Source organism: Psammomys obesus, unplaced genomic scaffold, assembly GCF_907164565.1.
Source record: "Psammomys obesus unplaced genomic scaffold, mPsaObe1.curated_primary_1811, whole genome shotgun sequence".
NCBI classification, from domain to species: Eukaryota; Metazoa; Chordata; class Mammalia; order Rodentia; family Muridae; genus Psammomys; species Psammomys obesus.
This window is the reverse complement of record NW_026591643.1, coordinates 1,522,923-1,545,368: the sequence shown is the minus strand read 5'-3', so window position 1 is coordinate 1,545,368 and position 22,446 is coordinate 1,522,923. Positions and strand designations below refer to the sequence as shown.

The 22,446-nt window shown below is 46.3% G+C and overlaps 1 protein-coding gene across 4 annotated transcripts in view; it reads left to right on the top strand.

Annotated features, from left to right (window-relative positions):
• The window catches only part of Glmn (glomulin, FKBP associated protein), a 28,776-nt gene that overhangs the window by 3,958 nt on the left and 2,372 nt on the right, over positions 1 to 22,446 (top strand). For 3 of the 4 annotated variants that reach the window (XM_055611581.1, XM_055611579.1, XM_055611580.1), the window contains exons 4-16: positions 4,237 to 4,353; positions 5,159 to 5,267; positions 6,395 to 6,623; positions 8,155 to 8,257; positions 10,207 to 10,394; positions 12,040 to 12,093; positions 12,425 to 12,455; positions 12,742 to 12,831; positions 13,676 to 13,717; positions 13,815 to 13,888; positions 15,873 to 15,957; positions 16,390 to 16,496; positions 17,028 to 17,091. In XM_055611581.1, the coding sequence (XP_055467556.1) occupies positions 4,237 to 4,353; positions 5,159 to 5,267; positions 6,395 to 6,623; positions 8,155 to 8,257; positions 10,207 to 10,394; positions 12,040 to 12,093; positions 12,425 to 12,455; positions 12,742 to 12,831; positions 13,676 to 13,717; positions 13,815 to 13,888; positions 15,873 to 15,957; positions 16,390 to 16,496; positions 17,028 to 17,091 (1,293 nt within the window). Of the gene's footprint in view, positions 1 to 4,236; positions 4,409 to 5,158; positions 5,268 to 6,394; positions 6,624 to 8,154; positions 8,258 to 10,206; positions 10,395 to 12,039; positions 12,094 to 12,424; positions 12,456 to 12,741; positions 12,832 to 13,675; positions 13,718 to 13,814; positions 13,889 to 15,872; positions 15,958 to 16,389; positions 16,497 to 17,027; positions 17,092 to 22,446 lie in introns of those variants that run through there. The other variant, XM_055611582.1, reaches the window with a different exon arrangement.

Sequence of the window (22,446 nt, the reverse complement as noted above, 5' to 3'; positions counted from 1 at the left end):
CACTGCTGGCCTCTCCAACACCAGGCAACAGTCCTTAGAGCTTGCCAGGTAGCCCCCGAGAACTCAGAAGCAAGACTGCTTGGAGCTGGAGAGATATAAGCCTGGCCGTGCCGCAGCCTTCTGTAAGGTGGCAGGGAGAAGTGTCAGCCCATGTATGCAGGGTCAGGTCTCGGAGGCAGAGGCAGGCACATCTCTGAGGTTCACCCCCACCTGGCTTTTAAAGTCTGTATCTAATTCCTTTCTATATACTGACTGATCCTTCTGTCTCCTCCCTAACAAAGACCATGGGATATTTAACACCAGAGCCTATTAAGTTCCAAAAGGCATGATTCTATAGTGCCTGTTACCCTTGTCACTGATATTTGTAACATGCTTAGCTAGAATTGTGGGGTGGGCAAAGAGGCTGATGAGTCGAGGCCCTGCCACCGAGTGCAATGGTCTGAGTTTAATCCCTGAGATTCACATGGTTGAAAGTGAGATGGACACCAGCTTGTTCTCTGACCTCCACACACGAGCTGTTGCATTGTACCAAACACACACACTAAACAATAAGTATTTAGGCAGTTGCTTACCTCAAATAACCATTTTTACTCAGTTATCATTCAGAGGATCACTAAGAGAAAGAAGCAAAGAGCCACCCTGCTGGAAAGTACAGCACACGGAGTTCAGGCTGTTCTGTTTTTCCGGATTCAGGGCAGTTGTATCAGCTGAAGAGGAAACCACCCTGGGCTGGGCAAGCTGTAATCTCAGCAGCTGTCCACGGAGAACAGAAGGGAAACAAAAGCCTGTGCTTAAGCTAAGCTGGTGTGGAGGTCAGCCACATAGCCATGCAGCCGTGTGGCAAGAAGTAGGGCTTTAGAGAGAGAAGAAAACCCACAGAACCAGAGAGAGTGTCCCTGAGTCCTGGCCAGCATGGGAAAGAGATAGGAAAGAAGCAAGGAAAGATCCTGAACTCGAGGAGGACCATGCTGGGCCTGGAACTCTGAGTGGAAAGCACAGGATCTCATTGAAGAAATAATTATCCTGCCTATCTGGGTGCCAAATTTACAGACGTGGATTTGGTCTTATCAGTAAGCTATGGTGAAATAAGAATTTTCAAAATTTTAGTGTGTGCGTGAAAATTTTAGTAAGTTTTCAGAAATTTAGTTACTAATTCATAACATGGATTCTTGAATATATTTCTCAAAGACTTTTTTTAATGATTTATTTATTCTTATTTCATGTGCATTGGTGTTTTGCCTGAGTGTATGTCTGTGTAAGGGAGTTGAACCCCCTGGAGCTGGAGTTACAGACACTTGTGAGTACCGGGAATTGAACCCAGGTCCTCTGGAAGAGCAGCCAGTGCTAACTGCTGAGCCATCTCTCCAACCCCAAATTTGTGAATATTAAAAGTCAAACTATACCAAAAAAAAAAGAGAGGGAACCAGAACGTCAGTTCCTTGGAAGCAGGCCAATTGGCTGCAGTTCAAGTCAGTAGGTCTGTGGAGCCTGCCCTGCACACCTGCTTTGTTCAGCACCACTGGACCAGCCTTGATACCTGATCCCAGGTCCTAGGCTTGCCCCATACTAACTCCTGAGATGACAGTCTTTTCCTTTGCTTGCTTGTTTGCTTGAGACAACAGGGTCTCTCTGTAGTTCTGGCTGTCATAAAGCTTCCTGTATAGACCAGGCCAGTCTCAACTCAAATCCTCCTGCCTCTGCCCCCTAAGTGCGGGTTTAAATGCGTATGCCAGTGTGCCTGGCTTACAACATGGCATTCTCCTGCACAGGAAATATACTCCCTCGGAAAGGTACACAGAATGGAAGTAATAACATTTACAGGGCAACAGGTTCCTGGTGAGGAGGTGTGAAGGCGGGGGTGACTGCGGAACTCTGGAGAGTGCTGGGCAGAAGACGCAGCAGCAAGCACCCAGCAAGCGTGAGGACTGGGGCCTGTGCTCAGTTCCTGGACCAGGGTTGACCTGGTCTAGCACAGGGTTGACCTCTGGCCTGCCCTTGCACATACACATGGGCAGCTGCACGTAAAACACACACATACACGTATGCATGTACACACACACAATAATAATAAGAATGAATATTTTTAGAAATATAATTGAATTATTAGATAAAAGCATGGGTTTTGTTTATTAAAATTTGTATGTCATTTTCTGATATATTCTAAGCATCAATTTCATTGAATAAAAAGAGAAAGGTGAAATTTTTAGAAATTGCCATGACTATAAATCTCTAGGTGTAAACAGTGAAAGATATACCAGCTACCCTTTCCCCAAGTATTTGGGTATCTGTTAAAATTAGTGAGGGCCTGGGCAGGCATGCTGGCATGTCCTTTAGCCCCGGCTGCTGTCAGTTGAGGGGGAGGCCCACTTGGGCCTAAGTGAAAGACTAGGCTGGGTACATCTTAAGACCTTGTCTCAGAACAACAGGAACGGTCAGGCAAATAATTATTTGTCGGAATGCAACTCCTTAGTACTTAGCTGCAGCCTGATAGAGACACCACGGTCTCTGTTGACATGAGCACAGCTGACGATGTTTCCTGCTTTGTGAGGTGTCCTCAGCTCGATGAAGCTCAAGTCCTAAGGCTGGTACATGCTGCTGTTTGAGAGCCTTAGAGATCTTTTAAACCTATCTATTCCTGACTGATGCGTTTCTTTGAAAAGATTAAACTCAGCTCCTGGGAATCCTCTCTTGCCTTCCCCAGCTAAGATGACTTTTGCTGTCTTCATATTCTGCCTTTATTGTGGGGGGGTTTGTGTCATGCACCCCTGTCACAATCCTTTCCTAGTCCTTCCGTGCCTGTCCCCTTTAGGATCTCCCCCTTAAAAGACAAAAGAAAGGAAAAAGGCCTGCTGTGTTATCTGGAGCAGGTCAGGTGGCCTTGCATAGACCTGAGCCTTCCCCTCCCACTCTGCCAGAGTGGAGAGCTACCTCAGCACCCCATCACATTTAAGAGTTCTCCTTGGTGGCTGGAGAGCTGGCTCAGAGGTTAGGAGCACAGGCTGCTCTTCCAGAGGTCCTGAGTTCAATCCCCAGCACCTGCACGGTGGCTCCCAACCATCCATGTTGAGATCTGGTGCCCTCTTCTGGCCTGCTGGCCTACATGCAGACAGAATGCTATATAAATAGAAAATAAATAATACAAAAAGAATTATTTGAAAGAGTTCTCCTTGGTGGCTTCCTGTCTAGGCTGTTACTTTTTGGGGTGGGGTAGTGTTGTAGGGATAGGCTTTCATGTCCCTGCCCCCACCTGTGGCTGCAGTCATCCAGAGCGCAGCAAAAGCAGCCTCCTCGTCCTTCCAGTCAGCGGCCTGGAGGAGGGCCTCCGCGGTTTCTGGTGACAGCATGGACCAGAGGGTGGCTCCCTACTGCAGTTGGACCCCGGGCCCAGACAAGGCCCTGGAGGCTGTGCCGCTCGCGGACATCAGCGTGGCCTAGGTGGCAGTGCCAACCCTGAGCCCCCACAGACCCCGAGCACCGGCTGCAGCCCCATGCATGGCCCTGGGCAGCAGCGTGGGACCCAGGTGACAGGGCCAGCCATCCACATCAGCGTGCTGCACACCCACCCGGGCAGGGCTGGCTCCCCAACTGCTGGCCCTGCCTCTGAATTTGTGCCCAGGAATGTCAGGGTGAATTCCATCCAGAGAGGATCTCTCTGTTAGCACCTAGAGCAGCAGATAGAACTTGAGTGCTCACGACTAGAAGGAGAACAGGCTGGAAAGCTGGGGTAGATTGTTAATAATTTTGAAAATCTGTTTTTTAACACTAATGCAAATTGTAAAGATAACTTGTGGGAAGCATGTGAAATGTGTTTGAAAAGAGAAGAAAATTCCTGGGTGGTGGCCCACACTTTAATCCCAGCACTAGGGAGGCAGAAGCAGGTGGATCTCTGAGTTCAAGGCCAGCCTGGTCTACAGAGTGAGTTCTAGGGCAGCCAGGGCTACACAGAGAAACCCTATCTTGGAAAGAAAAAAAAAAAGGAAGAAAGAAAAAGAAAGAAAATTTTGTGTTAGCGAGAATAAAAATGAAGCCGCATTCCCCAGTTTCTGTCATGTAGGAATAACTGTTGAGCCCTCCATCTAGTGCTGAGTGACGTAAAGGCCCTTTGCCTGTCTGTGACGGGACGTGATCACGGTGACAGGCACTGGCTGTGAGTGGCCTGCCCACCCCTCCTGTTTGGGGGAGGTGCCAGGGCCCTGAGGCAGGAGAGCTGACCTGCTTGCTCTGCTCTCTTTGCAGACAGTCGTTAAGTCTATGGGCTGGAATCTTGTTGGTCCTGTCGTTCGCTGCCTCCTGAGGAGCGGGGAAGAAGAGCAGAGAAAGGCGTGTTTTCTGATGTTTGATTTGCTGGTGAAGGTGCGTGAGACACAGCAGCACTGCAGGCCCTGTCATGTTTAGTTCTTCTTCTCTGGTAAGAAAATTTTAGTCCAGGAGATTCCTCTTAGCTGGTGCCCAGGCGTACTTGACTGGATAGGTGGGCAGTTCCATCTCAGTATTTCCCAGCGTTCCTAGATGTCAGAATTATCCGCTCTAGACACCCGAGTCAGTTTCCAGTACGAGCGGTGATGTAATTTAACAAGCGTTCTTATCACAGATGAAGTCAGTGTGGGAGAACTGTTTGAATGCCGTGCCGACCCCGTGCAGCACGAGAGCCAGAGTCAAATGCCAGCACTGCCTGGGTCACGACAGGCTAAAGGAGACCTAAGGGGTGGGCCTTGGGTGGGGCTCTGGAGGATGAAGGGTTGAAAATGCCGTAATAAAACTTAATACCGGAAGCTGTTGAGACTGCTGGAATATGGTGGGAAGAGCTCCCTCCTGAGTGTTGACTGAGAGGGAGGAAGCGGGCTGTGGATGTCTCTGGGAGATGTGCTGAGAAAGTCAGGCGGCTTGAGGTGTCAAGACCTGGCTGTCGGGATGCACCACCAGCATTTGTGGAGACCGGGCGGGTGGTGTGAGGGTCCTGAGGTCTCCATGAGGGTCAGGCCCCATGGAGAGTCCACAGGGGAGGGCTGAGCTCTGAAGAGCCACGTAACAACGGTAGAGGGCGTTTTACAGTTAAGCAGATATGACTGTTTTCTCAGTATGTCTTCTTTAAAAGAGTAATCATGTGGCTTTAAATACAACTTGCATTAAACAGGTTCAATTATGAATATTTTTATAGTTATGTAATCCAAAGGAATTGTTGTTGGGTTTGCTTGAACTAATTGAAGAGCCCTCTGGAAAACAGATATCCCAAATTATCCTTCTTTTACTTCAGCCGTTACAGACAGGTAATGAGCATTTTGATATTCACGTATTTCTTGTTTTATTCGCATAAGTACCTCGGTGTTTTACCCCCGTGAGAACAGCCTACCAAAGCAAAGCTTGTGATAGTCGCTGCGTGCTCAGCGTTAGGCTGGCTGAGCAGTGCGGTGTGGGTGCTGCAGGGTGCCTGGGGGAGCAGCCACTCGTGAGTGCCCATCGTACGTCCCCCTGCGTCCCTGTGTGTAGCTTGGTTAGTTTTCCTTTTACATGTATGAGTATTTGCCTGAATGTGTCTGCACACCACTCGCATGCCTGGTGCCCTTGGAGGCCAGAAATGGGCATCAGAGCCCCTGAACTGGAGCTACAGCAGTTGTGAGCTGCCACATGGGTGCTGGGAACCAAAGCAGGAAGAGCAGCCAGTGCTAACCACTGAGCCGTCTCGCCAGCTTCACTGTCTGCGGGGTACAGTTAGAGTTTTCTCTCTGAGTGTATGTGGTGGCTCAGCTGTGCAGCATGACAGCCCCAGCAGGTGGCAGAACCGTCATAATTTGGTCAAGAAGGACAGCAGCCAGGGTGCTGCTCAGTGTGGAACTGGAGGTTGGAGTTAAAAGGTGCACCCAGAGGATGGAATGAGGATGCAGAATGAGAGGGCTCCATGGCTTAGCGTTGGGTTGCAGCAATCAAGACTGACATTTTTCCATGAAAGAAGCTGTTTCATTTCAGAAAATATATATTTTCAGAATGTAGTAGAGGGACTTAGAACTCTTATACTTCTTAAATATTCTAATCTTCTAAGGGCACAAAAAGTTCAGCAATACTTTTTTACATTTATAGAGTGCTTTGTAATTTTCCATTCATATTTTGTGCTTATAACCAAAAATAACGGGAAAATGTAACCAGCTATAACATATTTTATCAGTTGATTTTTTTTTTGTTGTGCCCAAGTGCCTGAGCACGGCACATAAAGGAAGAACTCTTGATCTGGGTTAGGATGTGAGGCCCATCATGGTGGGGGAGGCAGCTGGCCACACTGCAGAGGAGTGAGGTCAGGCTGTGCCACCCGAAGCCTGCTGGGCTTCAGCAGCCATCCGCCTCCTGCAGGCCCTGCGTGCAGCAGTGCCAGGTCAGGACAGTGACGGCCCGTCTCTTGCAGTTATTCAGAAACTTCCCAACAACAAGGCGTACTCGGTTGGCTTGGCCCTGTCTACCCTCTGGAGCCAGCTGTCCCTTCTTCCGGTTCCACACTCAGAAGAACAAATACAGGCAGACGACTACGGCCTTTGTCAGTGCTGCACAGCCCTAACGGAGTTCACCAGACCTTTTGTGGAAGACGTAGCTAATAACAAAGAGAATGAGAAGCTGAAACACGAGTTACTGAAGTTGTAAGTAATTTTGAAGCCCATCCCACAGTGGAGTGGCAACTCCGCTACCATCTGCTTCTTATTTGTACGTGCAAATCTAGTTTCCCATTGTGAATTTCAGGTCGAGACGTTGGGCTGATAGAGCAAGGTTGTTTAGTGAGGCACTGACAGCATAAAACTAAACCCTTTACTTAATTTTCTTTTGCCCATCACAGCAAGCAAATACTGAAAGTGGGGGCTGGAGATATAGTTAACTCAAGGAAATAACTGTCTGCGGGAAATTGAACTTGAAAGCAGCAGAAGGACCACCAGACAGCTGAGCGTCACCCCGACCACAAGCTGAGCAATGCTCACCCACGGGCTTTCACTCCGTGGGTTCTGCCTAAACCTCCACTGTTCAGTATGGCTGCCAATCCTTTGGCATATGGGTGTGCAAATACGATGTGCTGTTGGTATAAAGTAGCCTCTAGACTGTAGACTGGGCCACTTTAAAAAGGAGACTCGTAAGCTAGATATGGTGGTACTCAGCTGTCATTTTGGGGAGTTAAGGCAGGAGGATTGTGAGCCTGGGTTATAGCGTAACCTGCCTCAAAAAAATAAACCAAACCAAACCAAAACCTTTAAGACAAAGAGCACACAACATAAAAAGAGAGAAGTAAAATTCCTGAACTAGCTTTGTGTAACTGTGATCTATCAAATGCTTCAGCTATATTGAGATAACTGAGGCAAATAAATAATTTCTCCTGTTTCTTCCAACTTTTCATATGTGGCTACTAAGAAATCTTAAATTCTAAATTATAGATGGAATTTGTGTGGCATTTTTCTTGGGCCGTACTAATATTTTCTTTTTTTTTTAATTTGGTAGACTAATGCTTTTGTTACTTTTCTATTTTGCTGAGTTAAGGCATTTAAAGTTGTTTTTTATGAGGGGGTTTGTTTACCATTTAGGAAACCTATTACTTCATTAAAAAAACTATTTTAAAGAACTAGTAAAGCTAGATTTTAAAAAAGTAAATATAACTCTGGAAAAATTACTTTACTGCCCTGATTTTAGTGATGACTAGTGATGGCTGCATCGTGGCTGTGGTCCTCAGGCAGACATTGAGCTCAGTCTAGAAACAACGTGAGCCTCACTGTGTGGGCTCTAGCAAGGCTTTCTCATGTGCTCCATTCCTGTCACCAGTGAGAAAGGACTGAGGAGCTCCTGGGTTTGCCTTAGGCCTCTTGGGCCACTAGAATAAGGTCCAGGTGATTTATGGTGACAGTTGCACTGGTGTGCAACTCGAGGCTAGGGTTCTAAGGTTGGGGTGCGAGGGCTGGTGGAGGAGGAGGAGGGGCAAGTAAGAGCTCACTTCTGCAGAGCAGGTCTTTCCCAGGGGGCACAGCCCACCTTTAAAGGGCCCGCTTCTTAAGACTGTAGTGACAGCTGAATTCAGCCTGAGCCGAGGGGAAGGAACAAGTGCAGAGCTGCGTGTTCACGTAAAGCTTTTGAAGAAGTAGCATGCTGTGCTTGGGAGCGTCCCGCACAGCCACCTCTTACTTCATTCCACAGCTGTTTCAAAAGCTTGAAATGCCCTTTGCTGACAGCACAATTCCTTGAACAGTCTGAAGAAGTTGGAAATGACCCTTTCCGATGTTTTGCATCTGAAGTAATAGTAAGTAGTCAGTCTGATCTGCTATAATCCTGCTGTAATTTTAAATTTACCCTGCTGTATTCCGAGATGGCCACTTGCACTGATAATTTATGAAGACAGCAACATGTAGTTTTTAGAATACAGGCACACAGCGGGATGGAAATGAAACGCCAATAACCTCGTTATCTAAAGCCTTACACGTTTCTATCTTTATGCTAACAAATGAGACAGTGCATACATACACATACAGTCTTGAAAGATTAGCTCATATAGTGCTGTGTAGTTTTCTCTTAATATTGTAATGCAAATATTGCTATGATTTAATAGTATTTTTAAAAGACAGAGAGACAGAGTTTTCCTGAACGTGTGTGTACTACACGCATGCTCTCCCTGTGGAAGCAGAGGAGAGCTGTCAGATCTCTGTTGTTAGGCAGCATGTAGGTGCTGGGAGCTGAACGTGGATCCTCCAGAAGAGCAGCCAGCACCCAGCTTATGCCTTTTTAATTAGAACATCAAGCGTGTTTTCACTGCTGTGTAGTTACCAGCACGGTCATCTCGAGAACGTGTGTTTGCACCTGAAATCTGCCAGGTTAGCTCACTCCCCCTCGCTTTGTCCTGTCACTTCCAAGCAATGCCACTCTGTGTCCGAAACACTTTTTTTTTTTTTCTTTTGTTTCACATTGAAATGGTTTCTCTTTTTATTTTTAGTTTTTTGGAGACAGGCTCTCACTATATAGCTCTGGCTGTCCTGGAACTCTCTTTGTAGAGCAGGCTGGTCTTGAACTCACAGAGATTCACCTGCTTCAGTTTCCCAAGTGCTGGGATTAAAGGCTTACACCACCACGCCCAGCTTCATTTGTGTTTTAAACTACTCATTCATTGTACTACAAAGGGTGTTATCTGCTCTTCACGTACGCCACATGCGTGCAGTGGCCAAGGAGGCCAGAAAGGCTATTGGAGTTCTTGGAGCTGGAGCTATAGACAGTTGTGAGCCACCCTTTGAGTGCTGGGAACGAAACCTGGGTCTTCTGCAAGAGCAGCCAGTGCTCTTAAATGCTGAGCCACCTCTCCAGCCCTCCACCAAGCGGTCAGGTAGGCTGGCCGTCAACAAAACTCATTTAATTATGACTGTGAGTGAGACCATATCTCAAAGTAAGTAAGTAAATAAAACAAAACAAACAAAAACAAACCTGCCTGATGAGGCAACGTCCACCCAGGGTAATCTTTTGAATCACTCAGATCACTGACTTGAAACCTTCACTATACCAGCAGACTTCCTCACTGTCTTAGCCAGCGCTCTGTTGCTGTGAAGAGACACCCTGGCCACAGCAGCTCTCAGGAGAGAAAGCATTTCACTGGGCCGGCTGACAGGGTCAGTGGTTAGTCCACTGTCCTCATGGCGGGAAGCATGGCGGCCTGCAGGCAGAAGTGTGCTGGAGGAACAGCTGAGCTTTCCATCCAGATCTGCAGGCAGCAGGAAGTCAGAGACACTGGGCCTGGCTTGCGCTTTTGAAACCTCAGAGCCCACCCCAGTGACACACTTCCTCCAATAAGACCACGCCTGCTTTCATGATGTCACACCTCCTAATTCTTCTCAAGAAGTGTAACACCCCAGTGACTGAGCATACAAATACATGAGCCTGGAGGGGCCATTCTTATTCAATCACTGCACTCACCACTGGCATTTAATTATCTAGACATGGCTGGGTACATTGGCCCGCATCTATAATTCCAGCACTCAGGGAGGCAGAGACAGGAAGATCTCTGTGAGTTGGAGGCCAACCTGGTCTACAAAGTGAGTCCAGGACAGCCAAGGCTAAAAAGGAAAATGAGTAATCATGGGAGTGACAGTCAAAGCAAGTGTCACAAGTTCCACACAGTTTCAAAGAGGGGATTATACAGAGTGAGGGTATATCATAAATAGTTTGTTTATATGCTAATGCTTTTTTCTTTAAAAACCCATTCCTTAGGGATTTTTATCACAAATTGGACATCCTGTCCCCCAAATTATTCTAAATCATGGAAGAAAAAAAAAGACTTGGGATTGCCTTGAACTCGAGGAAGAAGAAGACAGACAACTGGCAGAGTCTCTGGCGTCCCTGGCATATCTGGTATTTGTTCAGGGCATCAGTATTGATCGGCTTCCCCTGGTCCTAAGGTACGAGTCGCTGTCAGGCTCCTGCATTGTTTACTGTCCGGTGCATGTATATTAACACACCAGAACCCTGAACGATGGTGGACCAGAGATGCCTAGGCTTTCCTGCCTCTCCACCAGTGTGAAAAAGGCATCAAGTAGGTGTGTGGCTGCAGGGAGAAGTGGGTGTGTGAAAAGGCCTGGTGTGCAACAGCAGTCATAGATGCCAGATGATGCCCAGGTGTGCCGAATATCAGGCTTATAACAGAAGCAGTGTGCCCTGACACGAGTGCTGGGCAGTGTGGCTGGCATGAGGAGACAGCCCTCGTGGCGCTGTGAGAGCAAGAGAAGAGCCTTGGTGAGTGCCACGGGCCAAGGGCACGGCATCCTGTGGGACAGGTCACACCCAGCAGACACTTTCTTGTTCGCTGATGCTGTGGACCTGAGAGCTCGTATAGGCGAGTTCTCAGCAGGGTGGGTTGGGGGGGGGGGGGTTTAGGAGCCCAAAGGAACCAAAGTGGGAGGTTCACACATTACTAATAAAGGCAGTGTGCACGAGGCCTAGAGCCAACACACTACTGACAGCAATAAACTGAATACACTGCCTTCAAAATGAGTAGGACTGCCATAACAAATAAAATTCTGTCAAAAGTGCAGAAACAGCTCTAAAGGCTGGGAGTATGTGATAAGATGTCAGAAGGATCTTCCTTCTGAGGGCTGGTGCTTTCTGTTGCTACGATAAACACCACGAACAAAAGCAGTATGAAGAAAGAGAAGGTTTGTCTTACCTTTACTGTTTTCATCCTGCTTTTGATGGGAGTCAGGGCAGGAACACAAGAGGCAGGAACCCTGCCCACTTCCAGCTTACTGTCTGGCTTGTTCTCTAGCTCACAGTCAGCTTTCTGAACGCCCAGACCCCAGTGCCAAGGGAATGGTGCTGCTCGAAGTGGGCTGCACCCTCCCCACATCAGTCAGGACAGGTCAGTCACAGGCCAGCCTGACCAGGGAAAATCTTCACCAGAAACTCCACCGTTGCACAGGAGTCTGAAGAGGGCCCAGCTGACAATAAAAGCCAGCTGGCAGGCCAGGAAGAATCCCCACACGTCTGTCATCTGGATCTTTGACTGTCTTTGCCCTCATAGTCTCTCATCACCCTCCCTGTGTGCTGAATTTCCTTGTGTGTTTAAAGATGTATTTATTGTGTATGTCTGTGTGGGTAGGTGAATATGGGCACAATGTCTGCACAAGTCTGAAGTGGGCATTGCATCCCATGAGGCAGGGTTTACACACATTTATAGACCGCCTGATGTCTGTGCTGGGAGCTTAAGTTCTCTGCTGCCTAACCACTGAGCCATCTCTCCAGCCCCTGGATTTCCTCTTTAATGGGCATGAGGTGGAGCAGAGCTCACTCCAAAGACCTCACTTTGTTTTAACTCGATAAAAACCTTAGCTCCAATATTCTGAGTTCTGTAGGCTATGACTCCAACGTGTTCTTTGGGAGAACAGAATCAAATGTTGAGAGGGTGAGAGAGAGAGATGCTTGGGGCTGTGACTGGAGAGCAGTGTGAAGAGTACTTATCTAGCATGTGTGAGGCCCTGGGTTTACTCAGTGGTTGAGGACAGGAAATTGCTATTTCTCAAAGATCTTTTTTATTCTTTCCTATCTTAGCCCATCATACCTTCTGCAGCTGAACATGGAACACACTGAAGTGCTTCTGCAACGGTAAGGTCATGTGGATGATCAAGTGTTGAGGTCAGGGCTGCCAACAGCCACCACAGAAAAGAATTCTCACTGATTGGTCCACAGAATTTCTCTTTAAACATGCACATGCTGAATTAATTTTGAAAGTGTTGCAGCAAGCCCTGGGTATTGCCTAATGCTCAACCTTGTTCAGCCTCCCAAGTGCTAGTGTTACAGGTGTGCGCCCTCACTCCAGCTGACGGTGTACCTTTCAGAGACTGTATATTTCAGTTTGGGTCTGCTTATCCAAAAGTACACAATCGTTCTAAATGAATTACAAAACCACAGTGATAACTTTAATGTTTTCTTTCAGAACAGAACAGTCTGTTTTTTCCAAAGGATTGGTAAGATTTGTTTGTTACCATTGTGTGTGTGTGTATGTGCGCGCGCGTGGGCGTGCACGTGCACCCTGCTCGCATGCGCTTGCTTGTGGAAGTCAGAGGACAACCTGCAGGAGCTGATTCTCTGCATTGTATGGGTTCTGGGGCTCTTAAGGCACCATACTTGGGGTAAGGCCTTTCTCTGTTGACCTGTCTTGTCAGCCTGTTTGCTAGGATTATAAGTGGTGAAAATAAGAAACAGAGCTGTCAGCTGCACCTCATGTGTTTGTGTATGTATTTTCATCTGCAGGAACTTCTGGAGACCAGCTTATTGAGATTAGAGAACAACAGCCTGCTCTATCAGTACTTAGAAATCAAGAGTTTTCTCGCTGTCCCTCAGGTAAGCTGGATATATACTCCCTTGCTGCAGCAGATCCCTGTGAGTTCTGAGCTCTGAGGTGAGGCGTACCTGTGCTTCCTCTCCTCTCCTTCCCAGCCTCTGCAAGCGCTATTGTAGCGTCCAGCTGAACTTATAACTCATCCAGTCAAGTTTTTGTACAGAAAAAAAAAAATGCTAGGAAAAAAAAATAGAAATACTCTGCTATCTGTGCTGGCATGGCAACAGCTATGTAGCTAATAAGACAGTGGAACTGAAGTCTATCTTGATAATTTATACTGTAAAAATCTTCTATTCTTTATGAGTTTCCCCCAACTCGCAGAATACACAAATACTTAAAATAGCTTTTAGCGACTATCCTAGTTGATGGTGCAGTGGAAGGCCCTTGGAAGCCCTTGGCCTTCTACCCGCACTCTCAGGCTCCATCTCACACTATAAAAGTGTCCATTTTTGTCTCCTCCTGTGGTATGCTTGCCTGATACTCTTTGCTGTGTAGGTCCTTAGTTGTGAATGTGGAAATCTTTGAATATTTAGGTAGAACGGTGTGGCTTGATTATATTTAGCTAATGCATTATATTTCTGCATATTTGATTTCTTTTTCTTGCTATTCTATACATAATTGAAAATTAGCATTCACTTTAAAGTCACACTTAGTCGCATTTCATTTGTGCTGTGTATAAACCTCATTGTAGTTTGCTATGATGCAGTCGCGAGAGCCCAGAGGGGCAGGCCTCCTTGGCCTGATGTCTCCTTTCTCTCCCTCTTCCTCTCAGCACCTCGTAATGATTTAACTTTGCAGACAGAATCTGTTTACATCTGATTTAAATGTTCTTTTCTTTATTTCTAGGGCCTAGTCAAAGTGATGACACTTTGCCCCATTGAGGCATTGGTATGTATTCTTCAGGGACCAAGTCAAGAGTCGCAGCGAGAAATCCACTAAGTACTTTTAAGTGTTTTGTGTAATAGTATTATTTGTTTCATTTCAGAGGAAAAAAGGTTTAGCTTTGCTTCAGCTCTTTATCGACAAGTTGGATTCACAAGGCAAATACACATTATTTAGGTATGTAGCACGCTGACGAGCCAGGCGCTTTTCATTGCCCTCATAAAATCACAGAGGAAACAGCATAGGGAGAAAGGTTTGGGCTTAGTGTTTGCAGATGTGCAGCCTATAGCTCACTGGCTCTGTGCTGTGGGCATCTGCTGAGTCAGAGTTCATGTGGAGACAGCATGTGGACCGCCTAACGGAGCAGGGTTGTCCACCTCCAGGAAGGGCTGAGGACAAGACACGTCCTCTCGCGGTATGCCCCCAGACACCCACTTCCTGCACTAGATTCCACCTCTCAGGGATGCCATTATATATGACTCAATCAGGGCGTGGGCCATTGATTGGTTTGACCCTCAGGATCCAATCAGTCACTTCAAGAAGTCTGTCAGCTGCACCCAGTCTTCAGCACACGAGCTTTTAGGAGACAGTCTGAAACAGCCCATGGCTAACTGTTGGGTGTGGCTGATGGAGACCTGCTGGTGCCAGGTAATCATCTAAAGGTACAGTCTGCAGTGTTTCAGTGTCTAGAACCCAAGAATCACCTTATCAAATACTTTGGAATCATATGTGAGTAGCAGTGTGTAATTTTTAGTTTGATTGACACACTGTGCTTAAGCAGTCTTCAGAGAGTAACTGCGGCTGTACTGCTCCCACTGGCCTTAGCGCACTGGTGTCCATCATTGTAGAGTCCACGTGCCTGCACCACAAAGGCCCCGCAGCCTTGACAGCTGCGTCCTGCTACGTCACTCCTAGAGCTCACTTGTAGAGTTTTTAGGCAGCAGGTCAAGGTTAGAAGACTAGGCTAGGCAGTAAACACAAGCTCTGTGAGGATGTAGCACACGTGCCCGCTGCCCTGACGTTAGGAGGCGGGCACGCTCTAGTAACACAGACCTAGACAGCAGCCCACGTCGGGCCCACATCTCACTTTGTTTTAGGAACAACTTACAATTGATTTAAGCAATGTGGAAATGCTCGAGGTCTTTGGGCATATCCAGTACTTGAATCGTTGAGCCTGTCCTACTCTTCACTTCTGACAGTCACCCTGAACTTACACACGCTCAGCCCTCAGAGTTTACACTAAGTTTCTTGTTTTGTTCTATCTGTATACTGCCTGGGCTCCCTTTTTAGTCGTTCTGGGTAGCTTTTGGCTCCCGGCTTCAGTGTGTGTAGCTGGCTCTGCTGCTGTGGAGCAGAACATCACGGTAGCTGTGTGTGTAGAGCAGAAGGAACCCAGGTTCAGCACACGAGACTTTAGGGGACACTTAAGATGTGAGCCATCAACACCACTTCAATAGATCATCCACTTCTATACAGGCAGCAAGCCACCGTTGGTCGACTCTGTGTTCTCTTTCCTTTTTTTTTTTTTTTTTTTTTTTTTTTTGCTTATTGGTTTTGTTTTTTGAGACAGGGTTTCTCTGTGTAGCCCTGGCTATCCTGGACTCACTCTGTAGACCAGGCTGGCCTCAAACTCAGAGATTTACCTGCTTCTGCCTCCCAGAGTGCTGGGATTAAAGGACTGCGCCACTGTGCCTGGTGTGTCTGCTTTCACATGGAAGAATTTTGAAAGTTTTTAGGTTATCCTGATGCCTAATCTTGCCATGTGAAATTATCATAACTATATGCATGAAAATATTTGAGTTTGACTTAACAGCAGTCTCTTCTTTGAGGGCTAAGGAGGTGGCTTAGTGGGCAGGAACAACTCTACAAGCATGGGACCTGTGCTCAAATCTCCACAATCAATGTGAAACGCTGCACATGAGCACACACTCCTGAAACCCCAGTGCTGGCTAGAGGGGCCAGGAAACAAGAGGATTGCTGAGGCCTGCTGTGCCGGCTAAGCACGGGTTCAGTGTCTCCATAAGGAAGAATGGCCTTAAGATGGCCTTACACTTGGCAGGCCCCACTGATAACTGTCTTCCCTGCAAATTTTATATTCTTAGACATTGTATAAGGCCTACTTTAATTGTATAATTTTATGTGTTATAATTATGCTTTCAAGGTGCTTATTAAATACAAGTAATCACTCGGGTGTGGAAGCCTTTGTAATTCAAAATATCAAAAATCAAATTGATACCTCATTTAAGGTAAGAGACAGACCCAGGTAAGGGGTCAGTTACCAATTTCTTTATTCATACGTGGCATATGTCAGTATGGGCTTACCCAGTGTTTTTCTACCTGTGAGGCTAAAGTATCCTTCCCTATTTAAAAATAAGCACCATCCCCACATCCCTGAGATTTGAAAACTTGTTAACTATAAACTTAAATTGAATTTAAGTTTAATTAGGTTTTGGATGATAATACAGCTTTTGTTTGCTATATATTTCAGAAAAATAAAAACTGAGTCTCATCTGTATTTTAATATGCACACCCCATGTAGAAACAAGATGACCAGTGCTCTCAAACTTGCAGGAATTTCACATGTCTGGAAAGTGAAAGTTAAAAACATGTATTAAAAGTATAATTTTGTAGTGTTGGGTCATAAGATTCATCATACTAGCATTTCTTTTGCTTTTCAGAAAACATACAACAGATGGTTTGCAGGCGCACAGCTGACCTCTCTGTTAGACTTGGTCCTGTCTCTCCCTGAGGGTGCTGAGACAGACTTACTGCAGAACTCCGACAGGTGAGGCGACTGCTCAAGTTCTAGTGTCACTGCTGCTTTGCGGTCTGTAGTAGCTCATGAAAAGATGTGAACTTTCCTATGCTACTCAGTGACCTACAGAAACGAAACCACTCTTTCACCGACAGTGGGGGGCTCAGCTTTACAGAGATTTGAAACCAAGCATTTGTGACTAAGAATCTCCCCAAGCAGTTCATAAAGGGCTTATGTATTTTTTCCCATATAGAACATATACTTTTACTTCTGATGTATTAGAATGGATGTGAGGAAACGCTTGTATCTCATTTCTTGAGATCTGGAAAGCAGGAAGTGATGGTCCTGAGGACAGTGGGGCCATCTTTGGGGAAATACTCATTTGTGAACTGACATCAAAACAGTGGTGAGAGCTGCTGCTGCTCCACAGATAGGTGGGACACTTTCTGGGTAAACATGTTAACAATGGTATTTCCAGGCTTTCAACCTGCTTGATATACTGCAGGTGTTGATTTCATAGACCTAGACTGCAAATAACAAAATTTTTTTTTTAATTAACAGGATTATGGCTTCATTAAATTTATTGCGGTATTTGGTTATCAAAGATAATGAAATCGACAATCAAGTAAGTGAATCATTTGGAAAAGAGCCTGTGAGTATATTCACGACGACAGGAGTGTTTTAGTTTTCTGAATTGGTGCTTGCATCAGGTTCTGTACTGACACTGCAGTCATGAGCCCCCCCTTCTCCCTTACCTCTTTCCTGCTTTTCCTGCTGTGCTCTTCTGTAGTAAGGCTCGCTGTGCACCGTTTGTAGGGGAGCTGCAGGGCATGTGCTAACTGGCCTCAGGGAGACACACACACACACACACACGAACACCTTGCTTGGCCTCCTCTGCTTATGTGTGGCTCAAGATTTTAATACGAGCTATACAGATAAAATTATCTGATATTACCTCATCAGTCATGACAGACTGAAACATATTTAGCCCTAAAACTGGGTTTATTAACAGCACTTTTTGAATGGTGTGTAGGAAGTTGGATATTATTAATAGTGCTTCATTAGGATTATTCAATAAACGGAAACTATTTGAGGGAGATTTGTCATACAGTAAAATCACATTTGCTTCTGAGCTCCTTTCTGCCCACTCCATTCTAATAATTGCTCTCCTGTTACCTGTAATCACATGAATCATGTTAATCTGGACTTTTTTAGAAGTAATACAATGAAGGTAGTTAAGTTTCACATAAAAGTGCCAGAGAGATGGTTTGTTCTCAGAAAAGTCACAGCGTGGGATGGGAAGTCTGGGGAGCAGCTGCACCCTTTACAGATCTAGTGGAGTCAGAATGTGACCTGCTCATGGCTCTCCACCCAGATGCTGCACCGCCAGGGTTCACTCTGGCTTAGGTTGTAGTAGATGTTGTTTTTTTTTCGTTGTTTGTTTGTTTGTTTTTCAGTATTTTATTGTTAAAAATTGAAATGTCCAGAAAAACTAAAAGAATTCTACAGCAGTCATTCATTTGCTAGTTCATCTGCTTCCTCATGTATCTGTCTCCCATCTCTATTCATTTTTCATTGCTGTATTTTTTGATGTACTTTAAAAAATTAAGTCAAAGTTAACTGTAGACATTAATTTATTTTGCCCCAAACATTTCAGCATTAATATTTGTCAGCAGTTTTTCTGTGAAGTAAAATTTACATAGATGAAGTGCACAGGTAAATACATGGTCATTGAATTTTGGTTTGGTTTTTCAAAACCGAGCTCTATAGATCTGCTTTATCCAGCTGGGCATCAAATTTACTGATGTTCTCAGATGTTCTCACTGCTGTGCCCATCCCCTGACAGAGGTGACCACTGTCCCAGCCAGGTGCTGTGTGCCATTCTTCACAACACTGACAGAAAAGTGCTCTTTCCCTTCTCATTAGGAACAGTGCTCAAGGGGAGAAGTCTAGAAAAGAATAGAAGTTGGCTATGGGTCCAGGAAGAACTTTTGAAATTAAACGAACCCCTGATTCCTAAAGGGGCGTATGGGAAAGCCAGAAAAGATAGCATGTAAGTTGAGCAGCATGGGCCCTGGGGCCCTGGCAGGTGTCCTTAGGGAAGGTAGGCCGGATGGACACAAGAGTTGATGTGATGTGCCTGCACAAAGTCGTCTCCTAATTAGGAATGATAGATGTATTTGCTGTAGAGGGAGTGCCAGAAGAGCCTGTCTGGAGAGGCAGGGCAAGGCCTACTGACATCCATAGGGAATGCTTTAATGTCCTTTGATGTGGACATTTTATGATAAGGGAAAGAATGCAGCCCACGTAGAGGGCTGCCTTATGTAATAGCTTATTTTTTCCTATAAGAACCAGATACTGGTTTTTGTTTGTTTGTTGCTGTATGCCACCATAATAGTTATCATACCAGGGAGGTAATCACCAGGAACCATACTCTAAATTACCAGGTTGATACCTGGTGGCAGCTTAACAGCCTGTGTGTAATGGGAGCATTGCTAAGAACAGTTACAACAAGGAAAGGCAGACTTGGCCACTGTGCTTCACAAGTGACTGACAGCTTCCCTGCAGGAGCGACTCCTTCCGGGCCAGCCTAGGTGTGGAACGAGACCCTGAAAACAAACAAGTGTGGCTTCTGGCTTGTTGCACAAGTCACAAAGTAGCACTGTGGTGTTTGGGCATTTTACTCCGGGAACCCTAACAGTTCTTGTTGCTCACTTTGGTATGCTAAGAGAGGAACGATAGAAAGGCACTCGGGGAGAGTAAGCTGTTCCAATGTGAAGCGATGAAGTGATTCATAGTGAGCAGTTTGAGTCAGTCTACCTGCCTCCTTCCTAAGCCCACCGTGCCTGGCTCTTCTGCCCTCCTAGCTTCCTGCACGTGTGTCAGCGCTTTCTTCCACACCTCAGTCTCCTGCCATTTAGAATCTTTCAAACTGACCCCTCATCTCTAAGTTTCATAGCCCACGGTCTCTTTAGACTCAGGTTGTTCCTTGTTTTGAATTACAAGTTTATTCTAAAATAGAGCCATAATTGTGCTCTTGCTTACCCCCTGTCCTCTTCACTGAAATCCAGTGCCTGTGTGTTCAAAATTAAAATGTGCCAGGACTGGAGTTGTAGCTCAGAGGCAGAATGGCTGTCTTGAGGCCATGGATTCAGCCCTCAGCACCACAATGAAAGTGTGAAATGAAGCCCAGCATCTCTAAGGAGGCTGCAGAGCTACATAGCTGGTGGTGGTGGCTCTGCCACTCAAGTGGTGAAAGTTCTGGGACACCATTTAAAAACCACATCATGTTTAGAGGAAGGGCTGAGAGAGCATGGCCGTGCCCTTTTCTGTGGCTTCCTTCTATCACGGCAGACTCTGCCCGCAAGATCCCAGCCTGTCCTACAAGCTGTTTCGCTGTGGTGTCACAATGTCTACTTGGGCTGGGTAGCTGCAGTGAATTTTGGGTGCACAGTTAAGATAGAACTCAAGATTTCAGAACTGTTAGTGGATGACTTGAGTATGAAATGGAAAGCACATTTGAGCAGATTTCAGAAGGCTTAATTTTAACCCCTATAAACGGTGTAAAAGAATCGTGTTACTTTTTAAACATTAAAGCTGAAAGGAATCTTAAATTCTTTCTTTTGTGTTTTAAAAAAGCTCTGGTACCTTCCCTGTAAGACAGAATGTATCTTCACCTCCACAGCATCCTTACTCCCACATGCATCTAAAGACAGTCCCACAGGGAAGACTGGAAGTATGAGGAGCATGGAGAAGAGAACTGCTTTAGGCGGACTTTGAAGAATGCTTTTATTACTCAGTTTTTTAATGTTATGGGCTACAAATCAATTATTGCCTTTGGTGGGATGCATGGCTCATGCCTTTAATTACAGCCCCTTGCCGGCCGTGTTAGCAGAGAAAAAGAAACTGAGCTGTGTATCCAGTTACTCCTTTTTGTTGTTTGTAAGTCCGTGCTCTTTAAAAATTACATTATTATTTCTGTGTATGTGCCTGCACGTGCGTCACCAGTAGAGGTCAGAGGACAACTTTTAGGAATTGGTTCTCTCCTTCTACCACGTGGGTGGGTCCCAGGACCTAACTCAGATGGTCGGGGTTGGCAGCGACGGCCTTAACCAACGGAGCCTTCTTGCTGTCCTGCTGCTTTGTTCTTTAGACAGGGCCTCAAGTTGCCCATGCTGGCTGGAACTTGCTATGTAGCCAACAATGATCGTAATTCCGGAATTAGACAACCCTTGTGCTGGTTGCATAGGAAAACAGACCAGCTTGTGACTTCCTCTAGACTGTGTCTTTCCTGTAGGACAGCAGGACTGTAAGGACTTCCCACGTGGGCAGGTGTGTGCCCGCGGGAAGTCTTGCTCAGCTGTGGGGAGCTGCGTTCAGACACCCTCTCTTGTCCTCACCTCTCCAGGACAGGCCCAGCCAGTCACGGCTCAACAACTGTTCTGGTTTTTGTCGTCAAGAGCAGTCGCCACGTGCCTGTGGCTGGCCTGGAACATGCCCACATCTCATAGGATGTATGTCAAGTGACACAGCCGTAAAAAATGTGAAACACGGATGTTAGGTTTATGCCACCTCTTGAGTAATGGGGACTTCAACCATAACTTCCTTTTGTGCAAATACGGGAAGGTATTTTCTTTTGATAAAGCCATGTGTAGGTTAAAAAGTATCCCCATGGGAACTTGAGAGAGAGGGCTCAGTGGTGAAGAGCACTGGCGATGACAGGCTGGGCAGTGATGGCGCATACCTTTGACCCCAGATCTTGGGAGGCAGAGGCGGGTGGATGTCTGTGAGTTCCACCCCGCCCCCCAGCACACATACACACAGAGGCTACTCTTGTGGAGGACCTGGGTTTGATTCTCACCTAGTCCAGTCCCAGGAGATCCAGTGCTCTCTTCTGGCCACTCTGGGTACCAGGCACATGTGGCACTTTATGCAGGCACAATGCTCACACACATCCAAAAAAGAAGTGTTCTTCATGAACCACATGTCATTAGTAACCTTGTCAGCCATGAAGGCAGCCGTTGCGGGTTGTGCTTACAGGTAGAGGAAGGGGGAAGCTTTAGAAAGGGGACAGATCTGGAGACAGGCGTTGGCAAGAATGGAACAGGTGGACAGGTGTGAAGAGCCACGAGGACAGTGGTGGCACACGTGCCCTGCGGGACTCAGGCTTGTACAGTAAAAGGGAAAGTTCCTGAAAGCACGTCAAGTTCACGTGTTTAAAACAAGAGAACTACACCAAGAGAAATTAGCAGTAGAGCTGGAGGTGGCTCTGAGGATGCCAAGCCTGAAAGCCGGAGTTTAACCTCATGTGGAAGAAAATCCACATGGCAGAGTTGTCCTCTGACTCTCTGTCTCTCTCTCTCTCTGTCTCTCTCTCTCACACACACACACACAAAATACATGAGTAGGAGGAACAGCTCAGCAGGTCGAGGCCTGTACACAGGCCTGACGACCTGAGTTCAGTCTCTGGGTCCCACACAGTGTCCATGTTGTCCTTTTAACCTCCACATTCACACCACAGCACAACACTGTCCTCATGCACGTGCACAATAAAGTAAACTTACAAAATGCCTAAAAATAAAAGCACGAGTCACACACCCATCAGCCCTTGTGGATATACTCTCCTAGGCCCTTTCTCTTTTAAATAAAAATGAAGTCATGCTATGTAAAATAGTTTCTGCCGGTCAACAGTAATTACTCAAGAAAACACTGACCGGCTGCGCAGTTTCCTCGACGTGAGCGAGCGTGTGGCAACCTAACGCCCCGTTAAACATGTTCTTGCCTCCTTTCATTCAATGTTGTGGTAAAGGCATCAGAAAATCACCCTTGTTTTCCAGGCTAAATCCAGATGTGTGGAATGCACTTGGTCTATTTCTGAAGTCTGAATTTGTATTTAGTTTCTCCTTAGACCTCTATATTTCCCAGCAGTGAACCCCCTTCCTCATATATACACTTCCATCGTGGTGAACCCCTTCCTCAT